Source organism: Salmo trutta, chromosome 28 (genome assembly GCF_901001165.1).
Source record: "Salmo trutta chromosome 28, fSalTru1.1, whole genome shotgun sequence".
Taxonomy (NCBI): Eukaryota; Metazoa; Chordata; class Actinopteri; order Salmoniformes; family Salmonidae; genus Salmo; species Salmo trutta.
Window position 1 is genome coordinate 23378193 of NC_042984.1, and position 24047 is coordinate 23402239.

The 24047-nt window shown below is 43.7% G+C and overlaps 2 protein-coding genes across 8 annotated transcripts in view; one reads left to right on the forward strand and one right to left on the reverse strand.

The window, feature by feature from the left end:
- The window catches only part of LOC115165836 (histone deacetylase 7), an 84186-nt gene extending 67448 nt beyond the window's left edge, over positions 1 to 16738 (forward strand). For 4 of the 7 annotated variants that reach the window (XM_029719257.1, XM_029719258.1, XM_029719261.1 and 1 more), the window contains 18 exons: positions 2071 to 2172; positions 2353 to 2524; positions 2870 to 3072; positions 3252 to 3452; positions 3695 to 3905; positions 4152 to 4285; positions 4418 to 4538; positions 5615 to 5664; positions 6467 to 6574; positions 6703 to 6758; positions 7392 to 7479; positions 8194 to 8313; positions 8550 to 8647; positions 11739 to 11857; positions 12520 to 12653; positions 12868 to 12949; positions 13304 to 13442; positions 13570 to 16738. In XM_029719257.1, the coding sequence (XP_029575117.1) occupies positions 2071 to 2172; positions 2353 to 2524; positions 2870 to 3072; positions 3252 to 3452; positions 3695 to 3905; positions 4152 to 4285; positions 4418 to 4538; positions 5615 to 5664; positions 6467 to 6574; positions 6703 to 6758; positions 7392 to 7479; positions 8194 to 8313; positions 8550 to 8647; positions 11739 to 11857; positions 12520 to 12653; positions 12868 to 12949; positions 13304 to 13442; positions 13570 to 13612 (2181 nt within the window). In that variant the 3' untranslated portion in view covers positions 13613 to 16738. Of the gene's footprint in view, positions 1 to 2070; positions 2173 to 2352; positions 2525 to 2869; positions 3073 to 3251; positions 3453 to 3694; positions 3906 to 4151; positions 4286 to 4417; positions 4539 to 5614; positions 5665 to 6466; positions 6575 to 6702; positions 6759 to 7391; positions 7480 to 8193; positions 8314 to 8549; positions 8817 to 11738; positions 11858 to 12519; positions 12654 to 12867; positions 12950 to 13303; positions 13443 to 13569 lie in introns of those variants that run through there. The other 3 variants (XM_029719259.1, XM_029719260.1, XM_029719263.1) reach the window with 2 other exon arrangements.
- Positions 16739 to 17184: 446 nt separating this feature from the next.
- Positions 17185 to 21807, reverse strand: LOC115165838 (twist-related protein 2-like). The gene is made up of 2 exons (XM_029719265.1): positions 19672 to 21807; positions 17185 to 17635 (listed from the first exon to the last, which is right to left on the reverse strand). Exon 1 carries the CDS (start codon positions 20408 to 20410, stop codon positions 19829 to 19831), a length of 582 nt encoding a protein of 193 aa, XP_029575125.1. The 5' UTR covers positions 20411 to 21807; the 3' UTR covers positions 17185 to 17635; positions 19672 to 19828.
- Positions 21808 to 24047: the final 2240 nt, after the last annotated feature.

Consider the following 24047-nt stretch of genomic DNA (forward strand, 5'->3'; position numbering starts at 1 on the left):
CACAACACCAGATCACCTAATCAAACTCTCTCCACCTCGTTGAACACAACACCAGATCACCTAATCAAACCTAATCAAACTCTCTCCACCTCGTTGACCACATCACCAGGTCACCTAATCAAACCTAATCAAACTCTCTCCACCTCGTTGACCACATCACCAGGTCACCTAATCAAACCTAATCAAACTCTCTCCACCTCGTTGAACACAACACCAGATCACCTAATCAAACCTAATCAAACTCTCTCCACCTCGTTGAACACAACACCAGATCACCTAATCAAACCTAATCAAACTCTCTCCACCTCGTTGAACACAACACCAGATCACCTAAGCAAACCTAATCAAACTCTCTCCACCTCATTGACCACAACACCAGATCACCTAATCAAACCTAATCAAACTCTCTCCACCTCGTTGATCACAACACCAGGTCACCTAATCAAACTCTCTCCACCTCGTTGACCACAACACCAGATCACCTAATCAAACCTAATCAAACTCTCTCCACCTCGTTGAACACAACACCAGATCACCTAATCAAACCTAATCAAACTCTCCACCTCGTTGAACACAACACCAGATCACCTAATCAAACTCTCTCCACCTCGTTGAACACAACACCAGATCACCTAATCAAACTCTCTCCACCTCGTTGATCACAACACCAGATCACCTAATCAAACCTAATCAAACTCTCTCCACCTCGTTGAACACAACACCAGATCACCTAATCAAACCTAATCAAACTCTCTCCACCTCGTTGAACACAACACCAGATCACCTAATCAAACCTAATCAAACTCTCTCCACCTCGTTGACCACATCACCAGGTCACCTAATCAAACCTAATCAAACTCTCTCCACCTCGTTGAACACAACACCAGATCACCTAATCAAACCTAATCAAACTCTCTCCACCTCGTTGAACACAACACCAGATCACCTAATCAAACCTAATCAAACTCTCTCCACCTCATTGACCACAACACCAGATCACCTAATCAAACCTAATCAAACTCTCTCCACCTCGTTGAACACAACACCAGATCACCTAATCAAACCTAATCAAACTCTCTCCACCTCGTTGATCACAACACCAGATCACCTAATCAAACCTAATCAAACTCTCTCCACCTCGTTGAACACAACACCAGATCACCTAATCAAACCTAATCAAACTCTCCACCTCGTTGAACACAACACCAGATCACCTAATCAAACCTAATCAAACTCTCCACCTCGTTGAACACAACACCAGATCACCTAATCAAACTCTCTCCACCTCGTTGACCACAACACCAGATCACCTAATCAAACTCTCTCCACCTCGTTGAACACAACACCAGATCACCTAATCAAACTCTCTCCACCTCGTTGAACACAACACCAGATCACCTAATCAAACTCTCTCCACCTCGTTGAACACAACACCAGATCACCTAATCAAACTCTCTCCACCTCGTTGAACACAACACCAGATCACCTAATCAAACTCTCTCCACCTCGTTGAACACAACACCAGATCACCTAATCAAACTCTCTCCACCTCGTTGAACACAACACCAGATCACCTAATCAAACTCTCTCCACCTCGTTGAACACAACACCAGATCACCTAATCAAACTCTCTCCACCTCGTTGAACACAACACCAGATCACCTAATCAAACTCTCTCCACCTCGTTGAACACAACACCAGATCACCTAATCAAACTCTCTCCACCTCGTCGTCTAGCCTTGGCCTATCAGAATAAGCAGGCTGTCCCACATGCATTTTGTATGATACTCTCACTTGTGTATACACTTAAACACTACACAAACACACTTCTCTCAGTCACACACACACACACACACACACACACACACACACACACACACACACACACACACACACACACACACACACACACACACACACACACACACACACTATGTATTCACTAACATAAAATCACATAATCACATACATGTACAGTACACACAAGACCTGCACCTGCTGAGGTACCTATCAGGTTTGAGAATAACACAGTCAAGGCAATGTAGTTGAATTCATGTTGTGTCCCCTCAGGCCCAGAGACTACTGCTCCAGGATGGGTCTCTAGCCCACTTCAGCGTCCAGAGTTCCTCTGTCCTACCCACCATCACCCTGGGCCTGCCAGCCAACACCAGGGTAAGAATATCACACAACCTGAAGAAAAAGATGTAGACTTGTAGATGTTATGGAGGTTATGAATTAAATGCCTTTCATAATTATAATGAGAGAGAGCAATTGTAAAAAATAACAACACTAAGATTCTTCTTTGATAGCAACTAGTTAACTTATCGCCACATTCTATGCGTATGTGTACAGAGTGATGGAGACTTGTCCCCTCTGAAGGTGGGCCGGGTGCCTATGGTGGCGGGAGGCCAGTCTGTCTACCTTCCCCTGGGGACGGAGGAGCAGAGTGGGTCGCTGTCCCCTCACTTCCAGCCTGTCCTCATCCTGGAGCCCTCCAGACTGGTGCACGCCCCAATGCTCGCTGGTGAGACACCACAGCATTCACATACAATTCTGGCTTGTAAGAAGTTTGACTTCCAATAAACACTGCCTTTGTATACGGTAGTGAAAATTCCTTTCACATGTAACTTGACTTTGACATAGAACAGGAGAAGTCCTTGCCAGGAATGTGTTAGTTATAAAAGTATGAAATAATACTGAATTGCTAAGGTGGATTCTGTCGGCATTAGGACTTTTCTTCAGCCTCCTGTGAAAGAACAATGGAGAAAAAGTTTATGCTGCTGCCATAGGTATTGTGACACTGCCACCTTGTGGCCTTGACAAACAGTCAGACTTACAGCCACACTCTGCCTGTTTCCTCTGGTCTCAGTTCCAGGCCTGGGCCCTGTTCCTCTGCAGTTTTCCCCCCAGACGGATCATCTGGCCCCGGAAGGGGGCCCTCACAAGCCTCTGAGCCGGACTCGCTCAGAGCCCCTGCCCCAGAGCCCCAGATCCCTTCACCCCCATCTGCTGCAGCAGCACCACAACTGCCAACTTTTGGAGAGACTTAAACAGCAGACACATCTGGGAAAGGTGAGTGATTTACACACCCTCACAAATACTCTCATGCTCACTCACTCTGTTGTAATGAATTATCGATTTTTGTACAATCCAAGGAGGGCTTCATCTGCCAGCAGCTGTCTTTTTGGGCGAAAATACATCGATAGAATTTAATGAATAAAGCTAAATGGATCATTATTTGTGTGTTCAAGCTGATGTCTAAGACCAGTGAGAAGCCTCGTCTTAAACAGATCCCCTCAGAGGACATGGACTCTGAGGAGGTGGGGCCAGCGCCCAGCGACATCTATCAGGGAAGAGCAAGGGCGGAGTCACTGAGGGAGGCGGAGCTCGTGTCTGCGGCAGACAGCCAGGGAGGACAGATCAACCTGCAACACACACTCATACTCAACCAGGTAAGATACAGACACACAGAGGATGGTAGAGGAACACTAGAACATGTCTCCTTGAACCTCCAGCAGAGAGCAGCAAAGGGTTTGATATTTTGTTGGTGCAGGTTTGGCATACTCTTATGTATATAGATTTCTGTGGGTTGAAAATCACAACAATCTCTCTCCCTCTCTATCTCTCTCCCTCTCTATCTCCCTCTCGCTCTATCTCCCTCTCTCTCTCTCCCTCTCCCTCTCTTTCTCTCTAGTCGTTGCTATGGGAGAAACAGAAACAGCTGCAGCAGCTGCGTCGCCAGACAGCCCACATGGAGACACTGGCGGTACCTATTATGCTTGGCGGTGCCCACCGCCCCCTCTCCCGTACCCAGTCCTCGCCAGCCTCCACATCCCTCACGTTGCCAGACAAACCCCTACCCCTGTCCACCCCAGAACCACAGAGCAAACCACGCTTCACCACCGGTAAGAAGTGAACCACAGACACACTGCCACCACGAGGACCTACCTAGGTGTAGGTTATTATCACTACTGTGGCCGTATTTCAATATGAGGCCTGCTCAGGGATTCTCTGATCAATTGATATTATTTAATTGCATTTGTTTGATTAGCTTTCTCATTGTGGTTAGATCTGTCTTATAGCTGTTGATTTGGAGGAAATGGGTAGTAATCACGGGAAATAGTCACGTTAATGTCTGTGTTTGGTTGCAGGTCTGGTTTATGACTCTCAGATGCTGAAGCACCAGTGCACATGTGGTGACAACAGCAGCCACCCAGAGCATGCTGGGAGGATCCAGAGTATCTGGTCACGTCTCCAGGAGAGAGGTCTCAGGGGCCAGTGTGAGGTACAAACATCATCATCATTACACACGTATTACACATACATCCATATCACTGATTACAAGTTACTAGAAGACACCATAGCTGTCTCCAACTGGTCCATTATCTGTTGCTCTGTCTGGTCCGTGTTCCAACAGACTATCCGAGGTAGGAAGGCCACTCTGGAGGAGCTGCAGTCAGTCCATTCAGAGCGTCATGTCCTTCTGTATGGCACCAACCCTCTTAACCGCCTCAAACTGGACAACCGCAAGCTGTCCGGTACGTCCTGACTACAGATGTTTGATGTACTGGTCGACTGCATCAGGCCTTGTGCCAGAAGCCTTTAGGTCAGTGGCTCCCAACGCTGGTCTGGAGTACCCCTAACAGCACACAGTTTTGTTGTCGCCCTAGACAAACATGCCTGATTCAACTCATTGTGGGCCTAAAGATTAGTTGACAAGTTGAATCAGGTGTGCTTGTCGGGGGCTACAATAAAAATGTGTACTGTTGGGAGTACTCCAGGACCGGAGTTGGGAACCACTGTTTTACGTAACTGGTAACAGTTTGGAAACAGCACTGTAAAGTAAAGCTACTTGCTCTGGTGTCCCTAGTAACTCTGGTGTCCCTGGTAACTCTGGTGTCCCTAGTAACTCTGGTGTCCCTAGTAACTCTGGTGTCCCTAGTAACTCTGGTGTCCCTGGTAACTCTGGTGTCCCTGGTAACTCTGGTGTCCCTAGTAACTCTGGTGTCCCTAGTAACTCTGGTGTCCCTAGTAACTCTGGTGTCCCTAGTAACTCTGGTGTCCCTGGTAACTCTGGTGTCCCTAGTAACTCTGGTGTCCCTGGTAACTCTGGTGTCCCTGGTAACTCTGGTGTCCCTGGTAACTCTGGTGTCCCTGGTAACTCTGGTGTCCCTAGTAACTCTGGTGTCCCTAGTAACTCTGGTGTCCCTAGTAACTCTGGTAACTCTGGTGTCCCTGGTAACTCTGGTGTCCCTAGTACCTCTGGTGTCCCTGGTAACTCTGGTGTCCCTGGTAACTCTGGTGTCCCTGGTAACTCTGGTGTCCCTGGTAACTCTGGTGTCCCTGGTAACTCTGGTGTCCCTGGTAACTCTGGTGTCCCTGGTAACTAGGGATTTGTCTTTGGTTAAAGTTACAGCTGAGTGATAGTGATAGCACTTTGGAATCCGTTATGTTTAGTAGTCAACTCATTCATGTATTTAAGTTGTCACTACAGTGGTGGTACACAAACGTACAGTAATGTCTGATACTCATTTCTAATGTAAGATTGTATGAAAAGGAGCTGTTAACATTGATTGTTTGGTTAATAAAACCTCTTTGCATTTTTCTCCCTCAGGCATTCTCTCTCAAAGGATGTTTGTAATGCTGCCATGTGGAGGAGTAGGGGTACGTGAGAGGCCCAACACACACACACACACACATATTTTCCCCTAGCTCTCTCTCACTCACAACACTCACATCTCTCGATTTCTGTTGGCAATTCTTCCCTCCAAGTCCTTGACAACGGTTATATGATACGGTCCATTCAGATTGATTAGAGTGATGGTAGTTGTTGATGTTGTTTCCAGGAGAGGGCCATGAGAAGACGAGGCGGTGGAAATGAAAGAGGAAAACATGAGTGCGTTGGGACATGTCAATAAATTGCCTGACGATCTCCATCGGACCGTGACAATTCAAACTAATAGAAACAATATGCGCATGACGAGGGATAAAAGAAATGCCTCCAATTTCATTGTCTGAGCCAGACGGCTAGAAATGCGAGTTTGTGAACAAACAGAAAAAAAGAATGAAAGGATAGATAAAATGGAGTGGACAGGAGAATGTTTAAGTCCCTGAGGGAATGCCAACCCCTCAGGTCTGTATATACAACACCATGAATGCTATGCATGGTCCTGTTTCTCTGTTGCTTGGATAGCAAATCTCTATGGCACAGAGTGTGTCTGTGTAAATATATCAGACAGCTATTTTATAGTCCGGTAAATGATGGAGGTGAGGTCGGTTTATAGTGTGCCTGTAGTACTATTAGACGGTGTTGTTTAAACCATGGAAAGAAAAACACTTCACCTGACACACTGTAACTCCCTATAGCATGCTAGCAGATTCTAAACGCATGCTTATGACCGCTTCCATCAAGCTTGACTGCTGTCCTGTCACTCACCCTCATGTTGTTTTGGTTTTTGATTGGCAGGTGGATAATGACACAATCTGGAACGAGTCTCATACGTCCACGGCATCGCGCATGGCTGCAGGCAGCGTCACAGAGCTGGCCTTCAGAGTGGCCAAAGGAGAACTCAAGGTAAGACACCGATCTGGACTCCATTCCTCATCCAATCACACTCTGGTCTGCCTCACCAGCTGCCTTAGGCTACTTGACAAAGAATACTGAATGATAATGCTTTGTTTTGTTTGACTGTTTCTCTCCAGAATGGCTTTGCAGTGGTGAGACCCCCAGGCCACCATGCTGACCCCTCCAACCCAATGTGAGTCTGTTTCATATTCTCATATCTACTGTGTGTGTGTGTGTGTTGATTTTCGTGTATACTATACTCCTTGTGGTGGTGCGTGCCCAGGCTAACCACAGCGGGCTCTGCTGAGCTTTGCAGTGTCAGCAGCCTGTCTGACGATGGATATTTATGGGCTGATAGGGAAGCTGGGAAGGAGAAGAACAGAGAAGATTTATGCCTCTTCTCTACTCTCCTCCGATTAGTGTGCTGAGTTGGCTCCTAGGAATTCCACCATTTTCTCTCTTATCCTAACCACTATCATCTTGTATTGATAATGTATGTTTCTCTGCCCTCCACCCTGTCTCTCTCTCTCTCTCTCTGCCTCTCTGCCTCTCTCTCTCTCTGCCTCTCTCTGCCTCTCTCTCTCTCTCTGCCTCTCTTTGCCTCTCTCTGCCTCTCTCTCTCTGCCTCTCTCTCTCTCTGCCTCTCTCTCTCTCTGCCTCTCTCTCTCTCTGCCTCTCTCTCTATCTGCCTCTCTCTCTATCTGCCTCTCTCTCTCTCTGCCTCTCTCTCTGCCTCTCTCTCTCTCTGCCTCTCTCTCTCTCTGCCTCTCTCTCTCTCTGCCTCTCTCTCTATCTGCCTCTCTCTCTATCTGCCTCTCTGATACAGGGGTTTCTGCTATTTCAACTCAGTGGCCATCGCAGCCAAACAGCTGCAACAGAAACTGAGTGCCAACAAGATCCTCATCGTTGACTGGGTAAGGGGCTACAGTTGTAGTGGTTGTAACATTAATAGTAGCAGCGTGTTGCTGGTGTCCTCGTCTCAGTTGAATTAGTACTATTTTGACAATAACCATGTATAAACACATGAATTATGTACAGGTAACTGCCAAAATAAAGGAAACACCAACATAAAATGTCTTAATAGGGCGTTGGGCCACCACGAGCCAGGACAGCTTCAATGCACCTTGACATAGATTCTACAAGTGTCTGGAACTCTATTGGAGGGATGCGACACCATTCTTCCATGAGAAATTCAATAATTTAGTTTTGTTGATGGAGGTGGAAAACACTGTCTCAGGCGCCACTCCAGAATCCCTTTAAACCCCCTATGGTCCTTTGAGATCTGAAGTCTCTTCTAGCCATGGTAGCCAAAATAATTAACAACATTTTATACATAACCCTAAGCATTATGGGATGTTTTAATTGCTTAATTAACTCAGGAACCACACCTGTGTGGAAGCACTGCTTTTAATATACTTTGTATCCCTCATTTACTTGTGTTTCCTTTATTCTGGCAGTTACCTGTATGTGTACATGTATGTAAACACAGGTACAGTATACACATGAGTTCTGTCTCACATTAGTTACTGGTTACTATTGATTAGGCCTAGGACATGACATAACACGAGCCAGCAGTTATTGGTTTTAATGATACCAAATGTTCTCTTCCATCTCTGTCCTGTTGCTAGGATGTTCACCATGGTAATGGGACCCAGGAAGTGTTTTACAATGATCCCAGTGTGCTGTATATCTCACTGCATCGCTATGACGACGGCAACTTCTTCCCTGGCAGCGGCGGGCCGGCTGAGGTAATTGACATCATTGATTCAGCTCTACACGGGGAATTCTGCTAGTAGGCCCAGACGACGTCAAGAGAAACTCAAAGAGCTAGCTAGGTTCCAAAGTTACAGTGGAGAGATGTCTGTCGAGATTATACTACATGTGCTGTGCCTCTAGCACCTCTATGTTACTCTTATTGACTGTATCCTCCTCTCCATGGAGAATGCTTTGTCTCAGTAGGTCTCTGTGTGTGTCTGTGTTGTAGGTGGGATCTGGTGCTGGAGAGGGCTTCAATGTCAATGTGGCCTGGACTGGAGGTCTGGACCCCCCTATGAGTGATGCTGAGTACATCACTGCTTTTAGGTAAGACAGCTCCGACCAAGGTTATTATAGTAAACAATAACTGAAACTAAAACAAAAACGAATCATGAAAAAAGTCAACTGAAATAAAATAATGAACCAACAGAAAATACTAAAACTGTTATCTTTGACTGACTCCAAAACGAACCAAAATAAAAACCATGATGAATTATGTTCAGTTTTTGTTCTCTTTCTTGAAAGTTTTGGCAAAAATGTAATGGAGTTTTCAATGGGGTTTCTAGCTTTTTTTGTAATGGGGTTTTCAAGCAAGGTCACATTGAGATTCACTTTTACTGCAGTGGGCTAAATCAGGGTCATACGGAGTGAATAATTGGTAGTCTTAAACAAATCTACTTTGAAATAAAAGTATAGACCTAAAAAAAACAAAGACACTTGTACCATGTCAGATATAGAGTTGAAATGTATAACTTTTTGAGTTTGCATCCCAATATTACACTTTATATAAATCACAGAATATAAATATATCAAAACTGTTTGACATAGAAACACCGGATTTTTGTCGTGTTTTTATTATGAACAATATGAACAACATTCCACCCATAGGGTCATTGACTGCAGGAAAGGGTTACAGGTAGACTCAGCGAAATGACGTTGCCACGGTGAGCGCCGCAGCTATTGGTCGCGTTCCCCTGCTCAGACCTTGCATCAATCAACCACGTCATCCACTGTGCAGTTGGGCACCAGATTGCGATAACATGTTGGTTGTGTTCCTTTACTCAGACGTTGTTGATGCATGCCAGATCTTACAACGCCTACATAGATAGGTAGGTAGATAGGTAGGTAGGTAGGTAGGTAGGTAGGTAGGTAGGTAGATAGGTAGGTAGGTAGATAGGTAGGTAGGTAGGTAGGTAGGTAGGTAGGTAGGTAGGTAGGTAGGTAGGTAGGTAGATGGGTACGTAGATAGATGGGTGGGTAGATGGGTAGGTAGGTATTATACGTATCAGTTAACCACATCATATGGTATAGCAGTCTGGTGCCTGACTCCACATACGATGACATGCAAACAACCATTGGTTGATGCATGCAGCGTGTAAGCAGGGGAATGCGACCATGATGTAATTAGCTTACGGGTAAAATACCTATCCAGGTATTGTATGATCTGGCTGGCGCCAGCAACGTCTGAGGACAGCAACGTGCCCATTGAGATAAGTGTGACGAGAGACTGCTCTCCTACAACATGGTGCTTCAGGACCAAAACAGCAGAGAAGTTTAGCCTCACGTTTCAACGCTCCTGGTTGTTGAGGAAATTGACCCACTACTACTGTTTACTTGGTGCGTCTTTGTCATCTCGCTGACTCTACATTTAAACCTAATGTAACTTGACCTGGCCCATCACATTGTTTTACTGCCCCCCAGTGGCAAGAAGTGACATCACCCACAAGTTCCAAAACGATACAACACGTTGGAAGCTATACGGACACGCATGTTGCCCAAATCAATGATGTGTGTCTCAGAGTTAACAGTCGGGTGGAGACGAATGGTTAGTTTGGTCAGTTGTCCTGTTAACCCCTTCCCAGCCAGTGTTCCCAGCTAGCTAGTTTATGATGCAGCATGACGCTAGTTAAAAGGTGTAAAATGAAGTGATGTTTATTTCGATGGGTGAGGGAGAAACATCTTGGTCACCATCTGGATGTCACTGTGACATGTCGCTGGCGGTAGCTAACGTGGCGAAGCTAACGTGGCGTAGCTAACGTGGCCATTTTGTTCTATCCCACTTGATTTTTATCCCCAGGATAGCAGCCTACACGAGAAATAAATTGTAATATTGGTAGTAACCATCTGGGTGTCACCGTGATTCAGTCTACTGCTCACTGGGGAGAGTTTGCTCTACAATCCGGCAAAACAACACTCCAGTTTACCGAGCACTGCTGTCAATATACTGTAAATTGATTGACGCACTTCTGAATCCCAGTCATTTGAAGGGCATGCGTATGGTCCCAATTTAACATTTTAATAAGATTTTTTTGTAAGATTAAATTGTCTCCAGGTTTGGTTGTTGTATTAAACAGACATTTCACTGCCACTTCCTCCATGGCACTTAATTGCCACCGGTGGGAAGTTTAAAGTTCTAATGAAGTCTCTGTATGTTGGTTTGGTCTGCTGTCTGGTGGCAACCATAGGAAACTGTAGCAACCACACGTAAGAGGGTCCACACTGCAGGCAGACAACCAACTGGGTGGGCCCCACCTCTAAGCCAGCGTAACAAAATGAGAATGACAACATAGTACTGGAAAAGTTTCAACAAAAGTTTTTAACTTCAACTTAAAAAGTAACAAACCAGAGTATTCCTAATATACCTTACTTTTCCACACAATAATGCACCATCCTTGGAAATAATAATTATAACTCTGTTTTTGTTATCTGAAAAGACATATTTTGTTGCCACACGTCTGTCCCACACAGATTTAGAATGCGCAACAAATTTGTTGGTGAAATATTGTCAGTCAGTTTCTCTAAACTCCAGGGGTAGGGAATGCTGCCATCCACCACATACCTCTACACCCCTCCCCACCTCCCTGTCTCCTCTCTCTCATTCCTGTTCTCCTCCTCGCCTCTCTCCTTCCCTCTCTCTGATTGATCTTTAATGAGCCCTCTCCCTCTCTCTCTTGTTCTCCCTGTAGTCTGTCTATAGCTGGGCTCACAGGGGAGTATGGAGGTTTTATTGGTCTACAGGGGAGGCAGGGTTAGTTAGTGCGGTGGGGAGTGGGGGGGTCTGGGCTGGAGGAATCCAAACGCAGGATAATGAACCCAAATGGATCCCAGATGGCATGCTGTCAGTGACGTGAGGAGAGTGACAAGCTCCAAATGGGAACCAGACGCGCCTATGGCGGCTTTGAACTCGGGCGGCAGCGGAGATGCCTGCGTTAGCTTCCTTGCTAGCTGGCGGCTCTGCTCTGCACTGTGCTGGTTGACTCTGACAGAGAGGGGTGATGGACACCAGCCCAGAAAACAACAGGAGGCCCACTCCCTAGCAGCTCAACCCCAACCATGCTCTCCTCACTGTCTGAAACAGCCAGGCAGGGCTGTTAGTGGACTAAATGACATAGATGTTGTTTAATGTTTCTCCCTGCAGGACGGTGGTGATGCCCATAGCTCAGGAGTTCTCCCCTGACGTGGTCCTGGTCTCCTCAGGGTTCGATGCAGCAGAGGGACACCCTGCACCTCTAGGGGGTTACAAGGTCACCGCCAAATGTAAGCAAGGTTTTCCTCAGTACACTTTAGACCCCGAGCTAGCCTATAAAGTGGTTTTAGAGCTTTGCTAGTTAGTTCTTGATAAATGGAAGGTAAGACATTTATAAGCATTGACCTGGTACACAATATAAAATGGCATGATAAAAATCAAGTAGGAGGGACAATACAGATGTTGGATCTTACTGTAATCCCCCTGTTGCAGGATAGCTTTTCTGCAATTTAGGAAATGTTCAACTTGTAGTGTATTTGACGTTTAAAAAGGCTCCTAAAGTTAGTACTTTGAAATTTCAGACTTGATTTTCCCCTCACGAATAATGGATCAACACCTACAAAAATCCACATAATCATTTACATTTCCCTGTTACCGCAGGATTATTTTCCTGCTGTAGCAAACTGGCTCAAATTAAGATCCTACATTTGTAGTTGTATTGTTGTTAGTGTTGTAAGTGTGTGTCTTTAGGGATTTACTGTATGTTAATCTGCGCTGTAAATATCATTAAGATTGATACATGCCCTGCAGTATATTCCCATGTTGTCAATCTAGAAAAGGGGTTAACATGCCGTATTGAACATGATTTAGGCTGGTTTAACATGCAAAGTTCCCGTGCTTAATTGGCCACCACATCCCATATTGACTGTGTTGATGTGGATGTGTCCGTCAGGTTTTGGGTTCCTTACCCGGCAGCTGATGGGTCTGGCTGGAGGCCGGGTGATCATGGCTCTGGAGGGAGGTCACGACCTCACGGCCATCTGTGACGCCTCTGAGGCCTGCGTCAGTGCTCTGCTGGGTATTGAGGTGAGACTGGTTTAAGGAGCATTAAAGCAGTTTATAAACGACTTTAAAACCCCTTCCTAAATCATGTTAAGTACACCACACAGGTGTATGTGAAGTGTATTCCCTCATAAGGAATATTCAATGATATGAGTAAGAGGAAATCTATGGAGGGCTGTTAAGGTGAATGTTGTTGAGTGGTCTGATGCCTTCCTGTCCCACGGTGTTGTCCATACAGGAGCCTCTGTCAGAGGAGGTGCTGCTGCAGAAGCCCAATGCTAACAGTGTTTGCTCGCTACTGAGAGTCATACAGATACATGGTAGGTAAACAGTCATTCAACTCCTCATGTCTCAAATAAAGGACACCCCTGTCCCCCTTTTCCCTCTCTGTTTCTCTCTCTATTGTATTCTTGTCTATCCCTTTATTCTTGTCTGATCCTAATTATTGTAAAATGCAGAGACTTCCTGAGTACACACAATGATTTAATACAGTAGGCTACGAGGCTATTAATCATATTGATCTTTCACTATATGGACCCATGTAGTAGGAGGGACTAGCATTTGTCAGTTGGACGTTCAGACCTTCTGACTGCAGCCGAAGTGCCCACTGCTCTCATCCAAGTGTTTGTGCTTACTGGCTTTGGTTTAGGCAAATAAAGTGACCTGTTTTTCAGGTCAGTATTGGCAGTCCCTGAAGCTGTTCAGTAGCTCTGTGGGACTGTCCTACCTGGGTGCTCAGAGGAGAGACTGTGAGGAGACTGATGCTGTCAATGCTCTGGCCTCTCTGTCTGTGGGGGTCCTGACCAGCAGGAGGTATGACTTGACCACCAGTACCCAACACTCCAAAATGTTCACAGTAAAGGGCAGACTCCCCTGTACAGTATGTTACAAATGTGATGCGGGATGTTTTCCCTAACCATCTTCTCTGTGTTTCCTCCAGCCACCCAGACGAGCCTATGGAGCAAGATGAGGACTCCATGTAGAAGATGCTGATCTTTGACCTCACAGACCTCTCCTTCAGGACATCCCAATAGGCTTGGAGATCCTTCCCTGTCACACGATGAGGGGGAGGAGTGTAGATTGTGGATCTTTGCCTTAACCAATGAGGCCCTTTGCCTTAACCAATGAGGCCCTAAAACCACACAGTGCCTCAAAGACCACCGTCCATTCTCCTCAGACTATATGCAGCGCACCTTAACACAGTGAAGAATGAACTCAACACAGTGGAACTAATGTAGCCTTCTGACACCACACCAAAGCCCTGTCAGTGTATATGTGCGATAAAAGATGTTCTCATACAACTGATGATTAAACTAACTCTGTCTATGGTCTAGCCCCAGCAATACAGAGTCATTTATATTGTGTGTATTCAGAAGGATACCAGCCCGGTGCTGTGATATTGACCACTTTTTGGCCTTTTTTTTTTAAAAGTACAGACAACATAGGTCTTACTGAGGCACTTACAGTAAAGCAATACTAGCACCAGGTCTGTGGGTGTCTGTTGTTGTGTCAGTGAGCAGAGCAGACACCAGTCAGTGGCTCTGAGGATGGCCCTGGAGAGAGAGAGACCGAGACCGGCCAGCACCTGGCAACTGCTGAATGGCTCAGTCAATCCTTGATGATGTCATTAATATTCAGTTGAACCACTAAAGAAGAAAATGAAGATGTGGTTTTATCTGTCGTTTTTGCACTGTGCATTCCGTAATGTGAACCGTTGAAAATTCCAAACCTCGGGGGGGGGGGGGGGGCTCTAGATTATTTAATTATCTGTTCAACTTTGAGGATTGGAAGATATTTTTCTCCTCTGAAATTCATTCACATTCTAAGAAGACTCATGCATGTATACACAAATTAGTATTTCTAAGTGCATTTGCAAAAACTTCCTGTTTGCCCAGATTGTATTCTGATTATTCCACTGCTGTTCTTAGACCAGTGTCTTTATACATTGTTCGCATGGACACACACACACGCACGCACACACACACACAGTCAGAAATGCATTTCATTCGCACACTATTTCCCTTTACGTCTTACTGACATGATGAGGACCAAACTGAAACAAATAAATCATTGAATCTTAAGAAGAGCTGAAGATCCACCACTGTTTGGGAGGAAATACTAAATGTATGTTCATTCCTACGGTAGCTATATTGTATAGTTTTATTATGCTAGTCAAAGGCTCTAATGCACTTAATGGACATCTCCCAAAGAAAACTGTCTTAAATATGTCTGCAGTGTGACCATATTACTGCAGTGGACCAGCGAGGTTACAGTGTTAAGTTGGTGTTTGTTTTTTCAGGACCAGCATTTTGACCTGTAGACATGCCTATTTTATTGTGTACATTAAATTCACAGTTCAGCTGCCTTGTTATTATCCACAAGCAGTTATATCAAGTAGAGCTGAATACGGTTGGTTATATCAAGTAGAGCTGAATACGGTTGGTTATATCAAGTAGAGCTGAATACGGTTGGTTATATCAAGTAGAGCTGAATACGGTTGGTTATATCAAGTAGAGCTGAATACGGTTGGTTTGGTGTGTTATTCTATGTGAAAACCTTCTTTATGGACCATCCAACAGACTATTACTGTTCGCACTATGGAGATGTTGCTTTAGGATGGTGCGTACTTCTCCTATAGACCTTGTGGAGAGAGTCCATCTCCACTTGAATGTATGATACAGTACTTGACATCATGCTGATTATTCATTTTCAGATATACTGTACCTATACACAGCCACGCTAAGCCTGCTCCAAACTGAAACTAGTTTGTGAGAATTCCTCAAGCCTATTTTGTGTGTTCATGAAATGACATCCAACGTAGATCGTTTTTGTTGTGAGTTGAAATGTTTACCACATTCCACTTTCCACAGTTCCATTTTCTACATTCATTCTAGATGTTATGTAGTTTGTCTTAATGAGCGTTTCATCTAGATTGCGCTCATTGTTGGAAGCTATTCGCTGAATGAAAAGAGACTGGCCACCATCAAATTCAGAAGACATAGTTATGAAATGTGTTTTAAGATTTACAATATTATTTTGTATATGACCCCGTACCTCTGGAGTGTGGCTAAATGTTTAAATGTATCATACGCTCTCTATTACTGCGTATTATTGCGTTTTCCATGTTGAAGAAGTCATGTTCTTTTTTATCCAAAATCAAAGACAAGACTGAGAGAGAGCATCCACTTCTGTCTAAAACAATATTTACAAGGCGTCTTTTGAAAGGAACATGCTCTCTGTGCTGGTGCTCTGACTGGTGACACACATCAATGTTGTCTTAACTAGACATTCTTCTCTAACCTCAGCTGCATCCTCACCTCTAGTTGGCATTGAGAGAGAGAGAATGGTAACCATGCTAACAAGTCTTTTAGCCCTTTCCTCTTATGCTCTGTACCAACCACTGTGGATAGCTATGTGTGTCTAGGAGACGGTGTATGTGCAAGAAAGTAATAACTATTGCCAGTTTTCATTGTTCATTATTCATTATTGTTTGTACTAGCTATATGTTTTGTTTTCAAGACTCTGGGCAATGTTTGCCCATAAGGTCGCCTCAAAGACTTGTATAAAATTAAATAGAAGCAGCCACCATCATTCAAACGCTCTTAGAACTGACAGTGACTGTGGTGTCTGTCTCTTAGAACTGACAGTGACTGTGGTGTCTGTCTCTTAGAACTGACTGTGTTGTCTGTCTCGTAGTGCACCAGTGGGTATCTGTTGTCTATGAAGGGTTTAACTCTGTTAGAGTTAAAGTGTGTTGAATACTGTACATTAACTCTCCTGTAAAGTTTTCCAGGGGCCTATGGGCCACGCTCATTTTGTCTTAGTGGCCAGTGGGCCACTCCTCTCCATTTCTTTTTATGATCTACTTGCTGTTTTTTTTTATGATCTACTTGCTAAAGTCACTGTAAATAGATACTCAAGACCAAAATGCATCACACATGTGCCTTGAATCATGTATTGGTAGCCTTCACTAACAAGTTTGGAATAACAGAAAATTACATACTTTTATTTTACCTTGTTTGTTTCCTCCATATTTCCTATGTATGTATAGAAAGAATGTCTATTTTGTACTGTTTTTCTCTTAATTAAAATTGAAAATGTTGTGTGTGCACATGTGTAGGTGTGACATGTTTGATATACAGTCTCATGGTCCATTAATGCATGTATCCACATGTGCTTCTGTGCTTGGGTATATGATAAGATTTCTTTCCAACCAATAAATATTTTAGAGGCCTTATTTTCCCCCAAAAGAACAACAGCTTTATGTGCAATTATACCTTAGTCTGCCAGAGCAGACTTCTTAACGAGGCGTATGTTCTAGAGCACTAATTAAGGCTGACAGGGTAACTCGTAGATAGATCCCTGGTAACCCAGGTTATTTCACACACAAACACAAAGAAGGATAATAATCTATGTATTTCATATGTATTTGGTGTTTAGAAATGCTGCTGTGTCATCGTCCATCTCCAGATGTTGACTGCTGATGGTGGACCATGCTGGTGTAGTCGCAGTACAGGGTTTAAGGTGAGACCGGTTATAAGACGAGACTGAGAAAGATGCTCAAATACACATTTTATTATATGGACAAGAAAATCACAAGGCATATTTTATCCACATATCTACAATTGTAATACAAATACATTCTTTACAGCAACTGATTCCCTTTTAATCAAGAATGTTCTATTGGTTGTGACTACATGTATTTACACGAGAATAGGAACATTCACATGACTTACATTTGTGTACAAAACTGTTTCTAAGTCAAAGTTGCAATTTCCAGGTCATAAAAAGCTATAGTTGTCCCTCTTCCAGGCCTGCTGGTAGCTCAAAATTGTTGTCCCGTCGATTCTGTGTGCGCTCGAGGAAGCCGAGTCTCTACAGTACCTCTCCAGAGGGAGGGCAGGGCTGAGACCTGTGATTTAGTTGGTCCAGAGGTGTAAGTACAAACCAGTAATCAAAGGGATTGCAGACCAACGCGAAGGCTTCTCAATCGCCTTGGTCGGATGCTGGGGAGACACAAGATAGAAACATTCTGTAAGTGCCACAACATAATGCTAAATATGCTATTTCCTTTTGCTTTAAAGAAAACACACTCTTAGTTCATGATGCCTAATGAAATCTCTGTACTCTAACAGTTAAACTGGTAATGGGCATAAACTCCCTCCAGTATTAAAATGTTTATGTCCATTTTCACTGGAGGTCAGGGCTGTGTGTTTTGTTGAACATGTCCTTGTAAAATGTGGTATTTTCATTAAATGCAACTGGACAATATCAATAAACATGCATATAAAGGCAAAAGTAAACTCAATAAATATTTATAAATGTCCAATCGAAAGCCAGAGTGTGGCAATAAGTTCAGCGACAAGAACAAAGCAGGCTAAAACACCAATGTATATTTGATCTCCTTGAAAGACAGGGATGAACAATGACGCCTCCCTGACAGAATACAAATCTGTATTCATGTGGCATACACACACACACACACACACACACACACACACACACACATCCCGAAGCAACCCCATAGAATAGCAGGGAGAACCTTCACATGAGAAAGGTTAAGAAGACATTAACTGGAGAATACAACAGGACCCTAATGAGAAAGGAGCAAAGCATGTCTTCCTTCAGTCAGATTGCAGACACAACAACAACGGCCAACCCAGCAAACACAAACACTGAGAACGCATCTATCATGTCTAACCGCCCGTTTCGCCTATATTCATTTCACCTGGTATTTAAGAAAGGGTCAAAGGACATTTCGCTTTCATTCGCCTCAAACACAATTTCTAGAGGACAGTGTTTGAGAATGTCACAGCGAGTAACATGTCAACGTGGGCTAGGTTGTATGAACACACTGTGCTGACTGTAGTATGAAAAAGGCATCCCTCAGAAGCGTTGTGACGGTACCTCTTGTGAAGTGGCTAAAGCAGTGGTTTCAAATGGCAAATGTGTTGCCACTGGTGAAGGGAGGCACGGCCACTGATGAGGCGTCTGATAGCCATCTTTACCATGGAGATGGGGAACTGGAAGCATCAATGGCACCTCTTTCATCTAACTTAGTGGTTTTTGGGAGTGCAGTAGACAGCAATCACTTCTCCTTTGATGGCTAACTGCTGCATGGTTTCTCAAAACCAGGTTATTTTTGTTGAGCCTCGTCAAGATCTATCTCATTTTCGTCCAGTGTAGCAAGTTTAAGCCAAAACGAAAGGAAAGAATTTCAAAGGAAAGTTTTAGTACCAAAATAATAAAAAAGGGACTTGGTTTGGGCGTAGGAAAGTGAAACTTGTAATGTTACTTTTTCCACAATCATTTGGCTTCAAAGGCCGATTAATATTATCTAAAATGTTGAGACTATGAGGTACAATGAGTTATGGCTGGCTGGGTAAAACTCTCTCTCTCTCTCTCTCTCTCTCTCTCTCTCTCTCTCTCAGGAGGAATGTATTCTTATATGCCTTTCACATAAGTATATAAATATATATATATATATATATATATATATATATAAAAAACCAAGTCTATTGTGAAGTTGCATATGATTAATTTCATGATTTCTTGTCCAAATACAATTTGTATATGTATAGAAACTAGAATACAAAGAAGATTATGTATGGTGTGATTTGTTAGTGTTCAAAGGCTATTTCTTACAAAATGTATGAAATAACAGCTCTATGGCCTCCTATTAGGTCCATAATCATGATGATAATCATGGGATACATTTAGCTACCATCGTATATCAATTTTCAGGACAAACTGATCTTGTAGAATAGTTACAGTATACCTTGAATGTAAAAAGAGATTTGTGGTAACCTAAGATGTGCTGTTCTATGATCCTCCCTTGTGATTTACTTACTTTGCAAAGTTATTAGGTTTCATTCTAGCAAATGTCCAGCATTGCATTTGATACTATATTAAAACACCAGGTTAATCACTGATCACCTTCAGCAGATCTGTTGAATTACTACTTCTTTGCATGCAATATAAAACAGTGACATTTTGTTTTGGAAAGATACTATTGAGTATGAATGGTTTGTATGGTGCATACCTGGTGTAGAGTGGTGAAGGAGTTAGATGATGTGAGGATGAGGGTCAGAGAGCAGGGGTCAGAGGTCATGGGAGATTTGGTCCGGAGGGCGCAGCTGTGGGAGGGCGAGGGGGCAGGAGGGGAGGGCGAGAGGGTGTTAGAGAGGTAAGTGGGAGGGCTAGTGGGTAGCGGACATGGACCAGGCCCCCTCCATCCTCCACACTGAGAATGCATAGCTGAGTCTCTCGTGGGCTAGGTAGTTACAGCTGGCCAGCTTGGCGTCCATCTCATCACTCTGCAGGACTTGGTAGAGGAAGTCAATGTAGCGCGAGGCCAGCTTCAGGATCTGGATCTTGCTCAGCTTGTCTGACGGCAGCGTGGGGATGATCTTACGAAGCGAGGCAAAGGCGTCGTTCAGGGACTGCGTCCGTTGGCGCTCCCGTACATTGGCGACCACCCGCTGGTGCTGAGGGTCCTCTAGGGGCTGGCCTGGGATGGGGAGAGGAGACAGGGAGGGCTGGGGACTCTTCTTAGGCCTCTTTGGTCCTGATGGGATCAGACTGGGAGGCCCTCCTGTTGTTGACTTGTTGTCCTCTGTTGGCGATGAAATGTTGTCTTTCCTGGTGACCCTTTTACGCCCGCCAGCCCCGGGTGTTACCACCACCACAGGGCATTTGTTTGGAGCGCAGTCTGGCTCTTCCTCGCTGGACACCACCCCTCCCTCAGGGTATTCACCACAGCTTGACGGATCCTCTCTCATGGCAGTCTATCTACCTAACCCTGTTTCTACACCTACACTGTTTCAATCCCACTCCTCTGTTCTCTCATTCAGGGCCTCTAATGGGCTATGCCTCCTTTAGTTTCTCTGTTCTATGGCAAGCCTGTATATAGAAATACCAGAAGTGATCTGCCAGGTCTGCTAGCAATAGAAAGCAAATGGAAAAATAATCAATTCTCAGTATTGGAAATCCATATGTTGCCTACATCTAGACATGACAACAATTTAACAATACAATCTGCTCGCTACATTCAGAACGGCAGTTGCGTCCAGTATCCTAGCTCAATGTAAGACAGCAGCCAACCTGCATCTGGCTTTTTAAAGAAGAAAGAGGATGTAACTTGTAAGTTCCCACCCATCTGTTCCACAGATTGGTCCAGCTGGGTTCTAAGGCACAGCCAGGCCAAGCATAACAGGAAGAGAATGCGTTTTGTGATTGGTAAGGGTAAAGGGATGAGGCGGAGACAAAGGCACGTGGGTTGACCAATCAGATGAGGATATTCTGCCGTTCTTTTTCGTATAAGTTGTCCAAGTTTATAGGTTCCAGATTTCTTCCAAAACAAGTAGCTCCCCTCCCCCATACCTCCTTTTCCCTTCTTAAAGTCTCCACAACTCAACACCATCATCAATTCCTTTGGATTTTGAAAGTAGGAACTAGACAATATTCTCCTCACATGATGTACTATAACTCCTCAGGACAGACCTCATTAGTGTGCCCAGGTTTCTAAGAATAATTAGAGCCTTTGCATGAGGAAGAGAAAAAACACTCTTTAGTAGCACTAGAGCGATAGATACTATAGAACTAGGCTGTCATTATCTTAGCCTTTCATCGAACTGAATCGTCTGTACAGTTTCATTGCATTCAGTTTCACAGTTCCATTGTTTTGTGAGTCAGAAAAAGCCTCAGAGACAGTGTGTTCAGATTCGCTTTGTTTTACTGGAGACCTGGCGCAGTCTTCTGAGCGGTAGGCTAAAGGGGAAACTGGCATACCAGAGTAGCAGTGAAGTCTAATAGCAAAATGAGCTCAAGTAAAGGAAAGAATGAGAGGTTCTGAATCTAAGGGGTGCCTCTGGGAACATTTGTTTCATCCTCTGTGCCAGAACACGAACATACCCTTCAGTTCTACCACCATCACTCAGTTCTCAAACATTGCGAACATCCACAACACAAGAACAAAATCTATTGCTTGACTTTTGAGATTCGATTCGAATATGCCTCAGTCCAAAACAGTTCCACGAATGCCCTCCAATGTAAAAGTGCACTGAATGCATCAGGGACATTGGGTTGTGTTGCACTAGGGTACAATGTTTATACGTGGAATCCCTTGAGTGCATTTTGTATGTGGTGTGGGTTATACTCTGAAGAAATGTGGACCTGCGGAAAGAGACTTCATGTCAACATACTTACAGTACACAAACAAAATTCACCTACAACTGTTTTACCTACCAAGATTAAGTACGTGCTAAACTTTCTAGGTAAAACAAATGCCAGACTTCCACTGTCCGGTCCAGATGGGCAGTAAAGGCGGTGGAATCGGTGATCTGTTGATTTAAAATAATTATCTTGGTATAATCAGGAAACTGACCTGAATGAATACCCAACAGTGGTCAGCGTATAGGCCTAGTATAACAAGCAACATTACCTTTAAAATCCTTCATTTTTGGACATCAATAATGATATATACCCATTGATTCTTGAAAAATATAACTAATAAACGTCAACTGTCGTACCACACCAGTACCCCAAATATAAGCTTGTTTTACTCCAATGTTTGTAAACAATGAAAATGTAAACAAACACTGTATAGCGTCAAAACACGGTTTTCATTTTGATGTCCTAGATGGTCAATCCTATATATACAGTATATATACACTACTGTTCAAAAGTTTGGGGTCACTTAGAATTGTTCTTGTTTTTGAAAGAAAAGATCATTTTTGGTCCTTTAAAATAACATCAAATTGATCAGAAATAGAGTAGACATTGTTAATGTTGTAAATGACTATTGTAGCTGGAAACGGCAGATTTTTTTATGGAATATCTACATAGGCGTACAGAGGCCCATTATCAGCAACCATCACTCCTGTGTTCCAGTGGCACGTTATGTTAGCTAATCCAAGTTTATCATTTTAAAAGGCTAATTGATCATTAGAAAACCCTTTTGCAATTATGTTAGGGTCTAGGCAGAGTTGCAAAGAAAAAGCCATATCTCAGACTGGCCAATAAAAAGAAAAGATTAAGATGGGTAAAAGAACACAGACACTGGACAGAGGAACTCTGCCTAGAAGGCCAGCATCCCGGAGTCGCCTCTTCACTGTTGACGTTGAGACTGGTGCTTTGCGGGTATTATTTAATGAAGCTGCCAGTTGAGGACTTGTGAGGCGTCTGTTTCTCAGGCTAGACACTCTAATGTACTTGTCCTCTTGCTCAGTTGTGCACCGGGGCCTCCCACTCCTCTTTCTATTCTGGTTAGAGCCAGTTTGTGCTGTTCTGTGAAGGGAGTAGTACACAGCGTTGTACGAGATCTTCAGTTTCTTGGCAATTTCTCATATGGAATAGCCTTCATTTCTCAGAACAAGAATAGACATGAGTTTCAGAAGGAATTTCTTTGTTTCTGGCAATTTTGAGACTGTAATCGAACCCACAAATGCTGATGCTCCAGATACTCAACTAGTCTAAAGAAGGCCAGTTTTATTGCTTCTTTAATCAGAACAACAGTTTTCAGCTGTGCTAACATAATTGCAGAAGGGTTTTCTAATGATCAATTAGCCTTTTACATTTTTTAAATTAACCAGGTAGGCCAGTTGAGAACAAGTTCTCCTTTACAACTGCGACCAACTGTGAAAATGATAAACTTGGATTAGCTAACACAGCGTGCCATTGGAACACAGGAGTGATGGTTGCTGATAATGGGCCTCTGTACACCTATGTAGATATTCCCCCAAAAATCTGCCGTTTACAGCTACAATAGTCATTTACAACATTAACAATGTCTACACTGTATTTCTGATCAATTTGATGTTATTTTAAAGGACCAAAAATGTGCTTTTCTTTAAAAAACAAGGACATTTCTAAGTGACCCCAACATTTTTTGAACGGCAGTGTATATATGTGATGGAATGTGTACATTATGGACAGTATGTGGATAGAATATATAGTATATTTGAAGAATACGTGGATAGAATAGGATAGACTTGAGTAGAATACAGTATATACATATGAAATGGGTTAAACAGTATGTAAACATTATTGAAGTGACCAGTGTTCCATTATTAAAGTGACCAGTGTTCCATGTCTATGCACATACAGTATGGCAGCAGCCGATAAGGTGCAGAGATGAGTAACCATGTGGTAGCCGGCTAGTGACTAAGTTCAGGGCAGGTTACTGGGTGTAGGCCAGCTAGAGACTGCTATTTAACAGTCTGATGGCCTTGAGAAAGAAGCTGTTTTTCAGTCTCTCTGTCCCAGCTTTGATGCACCTGTGCTGACCTCGTCTATGAATTTGAGAGTGGATACATTTCTCCAGGCCCATCCCTTAGCTTTTTACCAAAACAGAGGTGGGGTGACCGCTTTGTTATTGTTTCAATGAAAGACTCTAGCTTTAATTGGTACAATGGAGTG

Excerpts from the sequence above, each read along its gene's own strand:
- LOC115165838 (XM_029719265.1), bottom strand. The coding sequence starts at position 20,410 with ATGAGAGAGGATCCGTCAAGCTGTGGTGAATACCCTGAGGGAGGGGTG.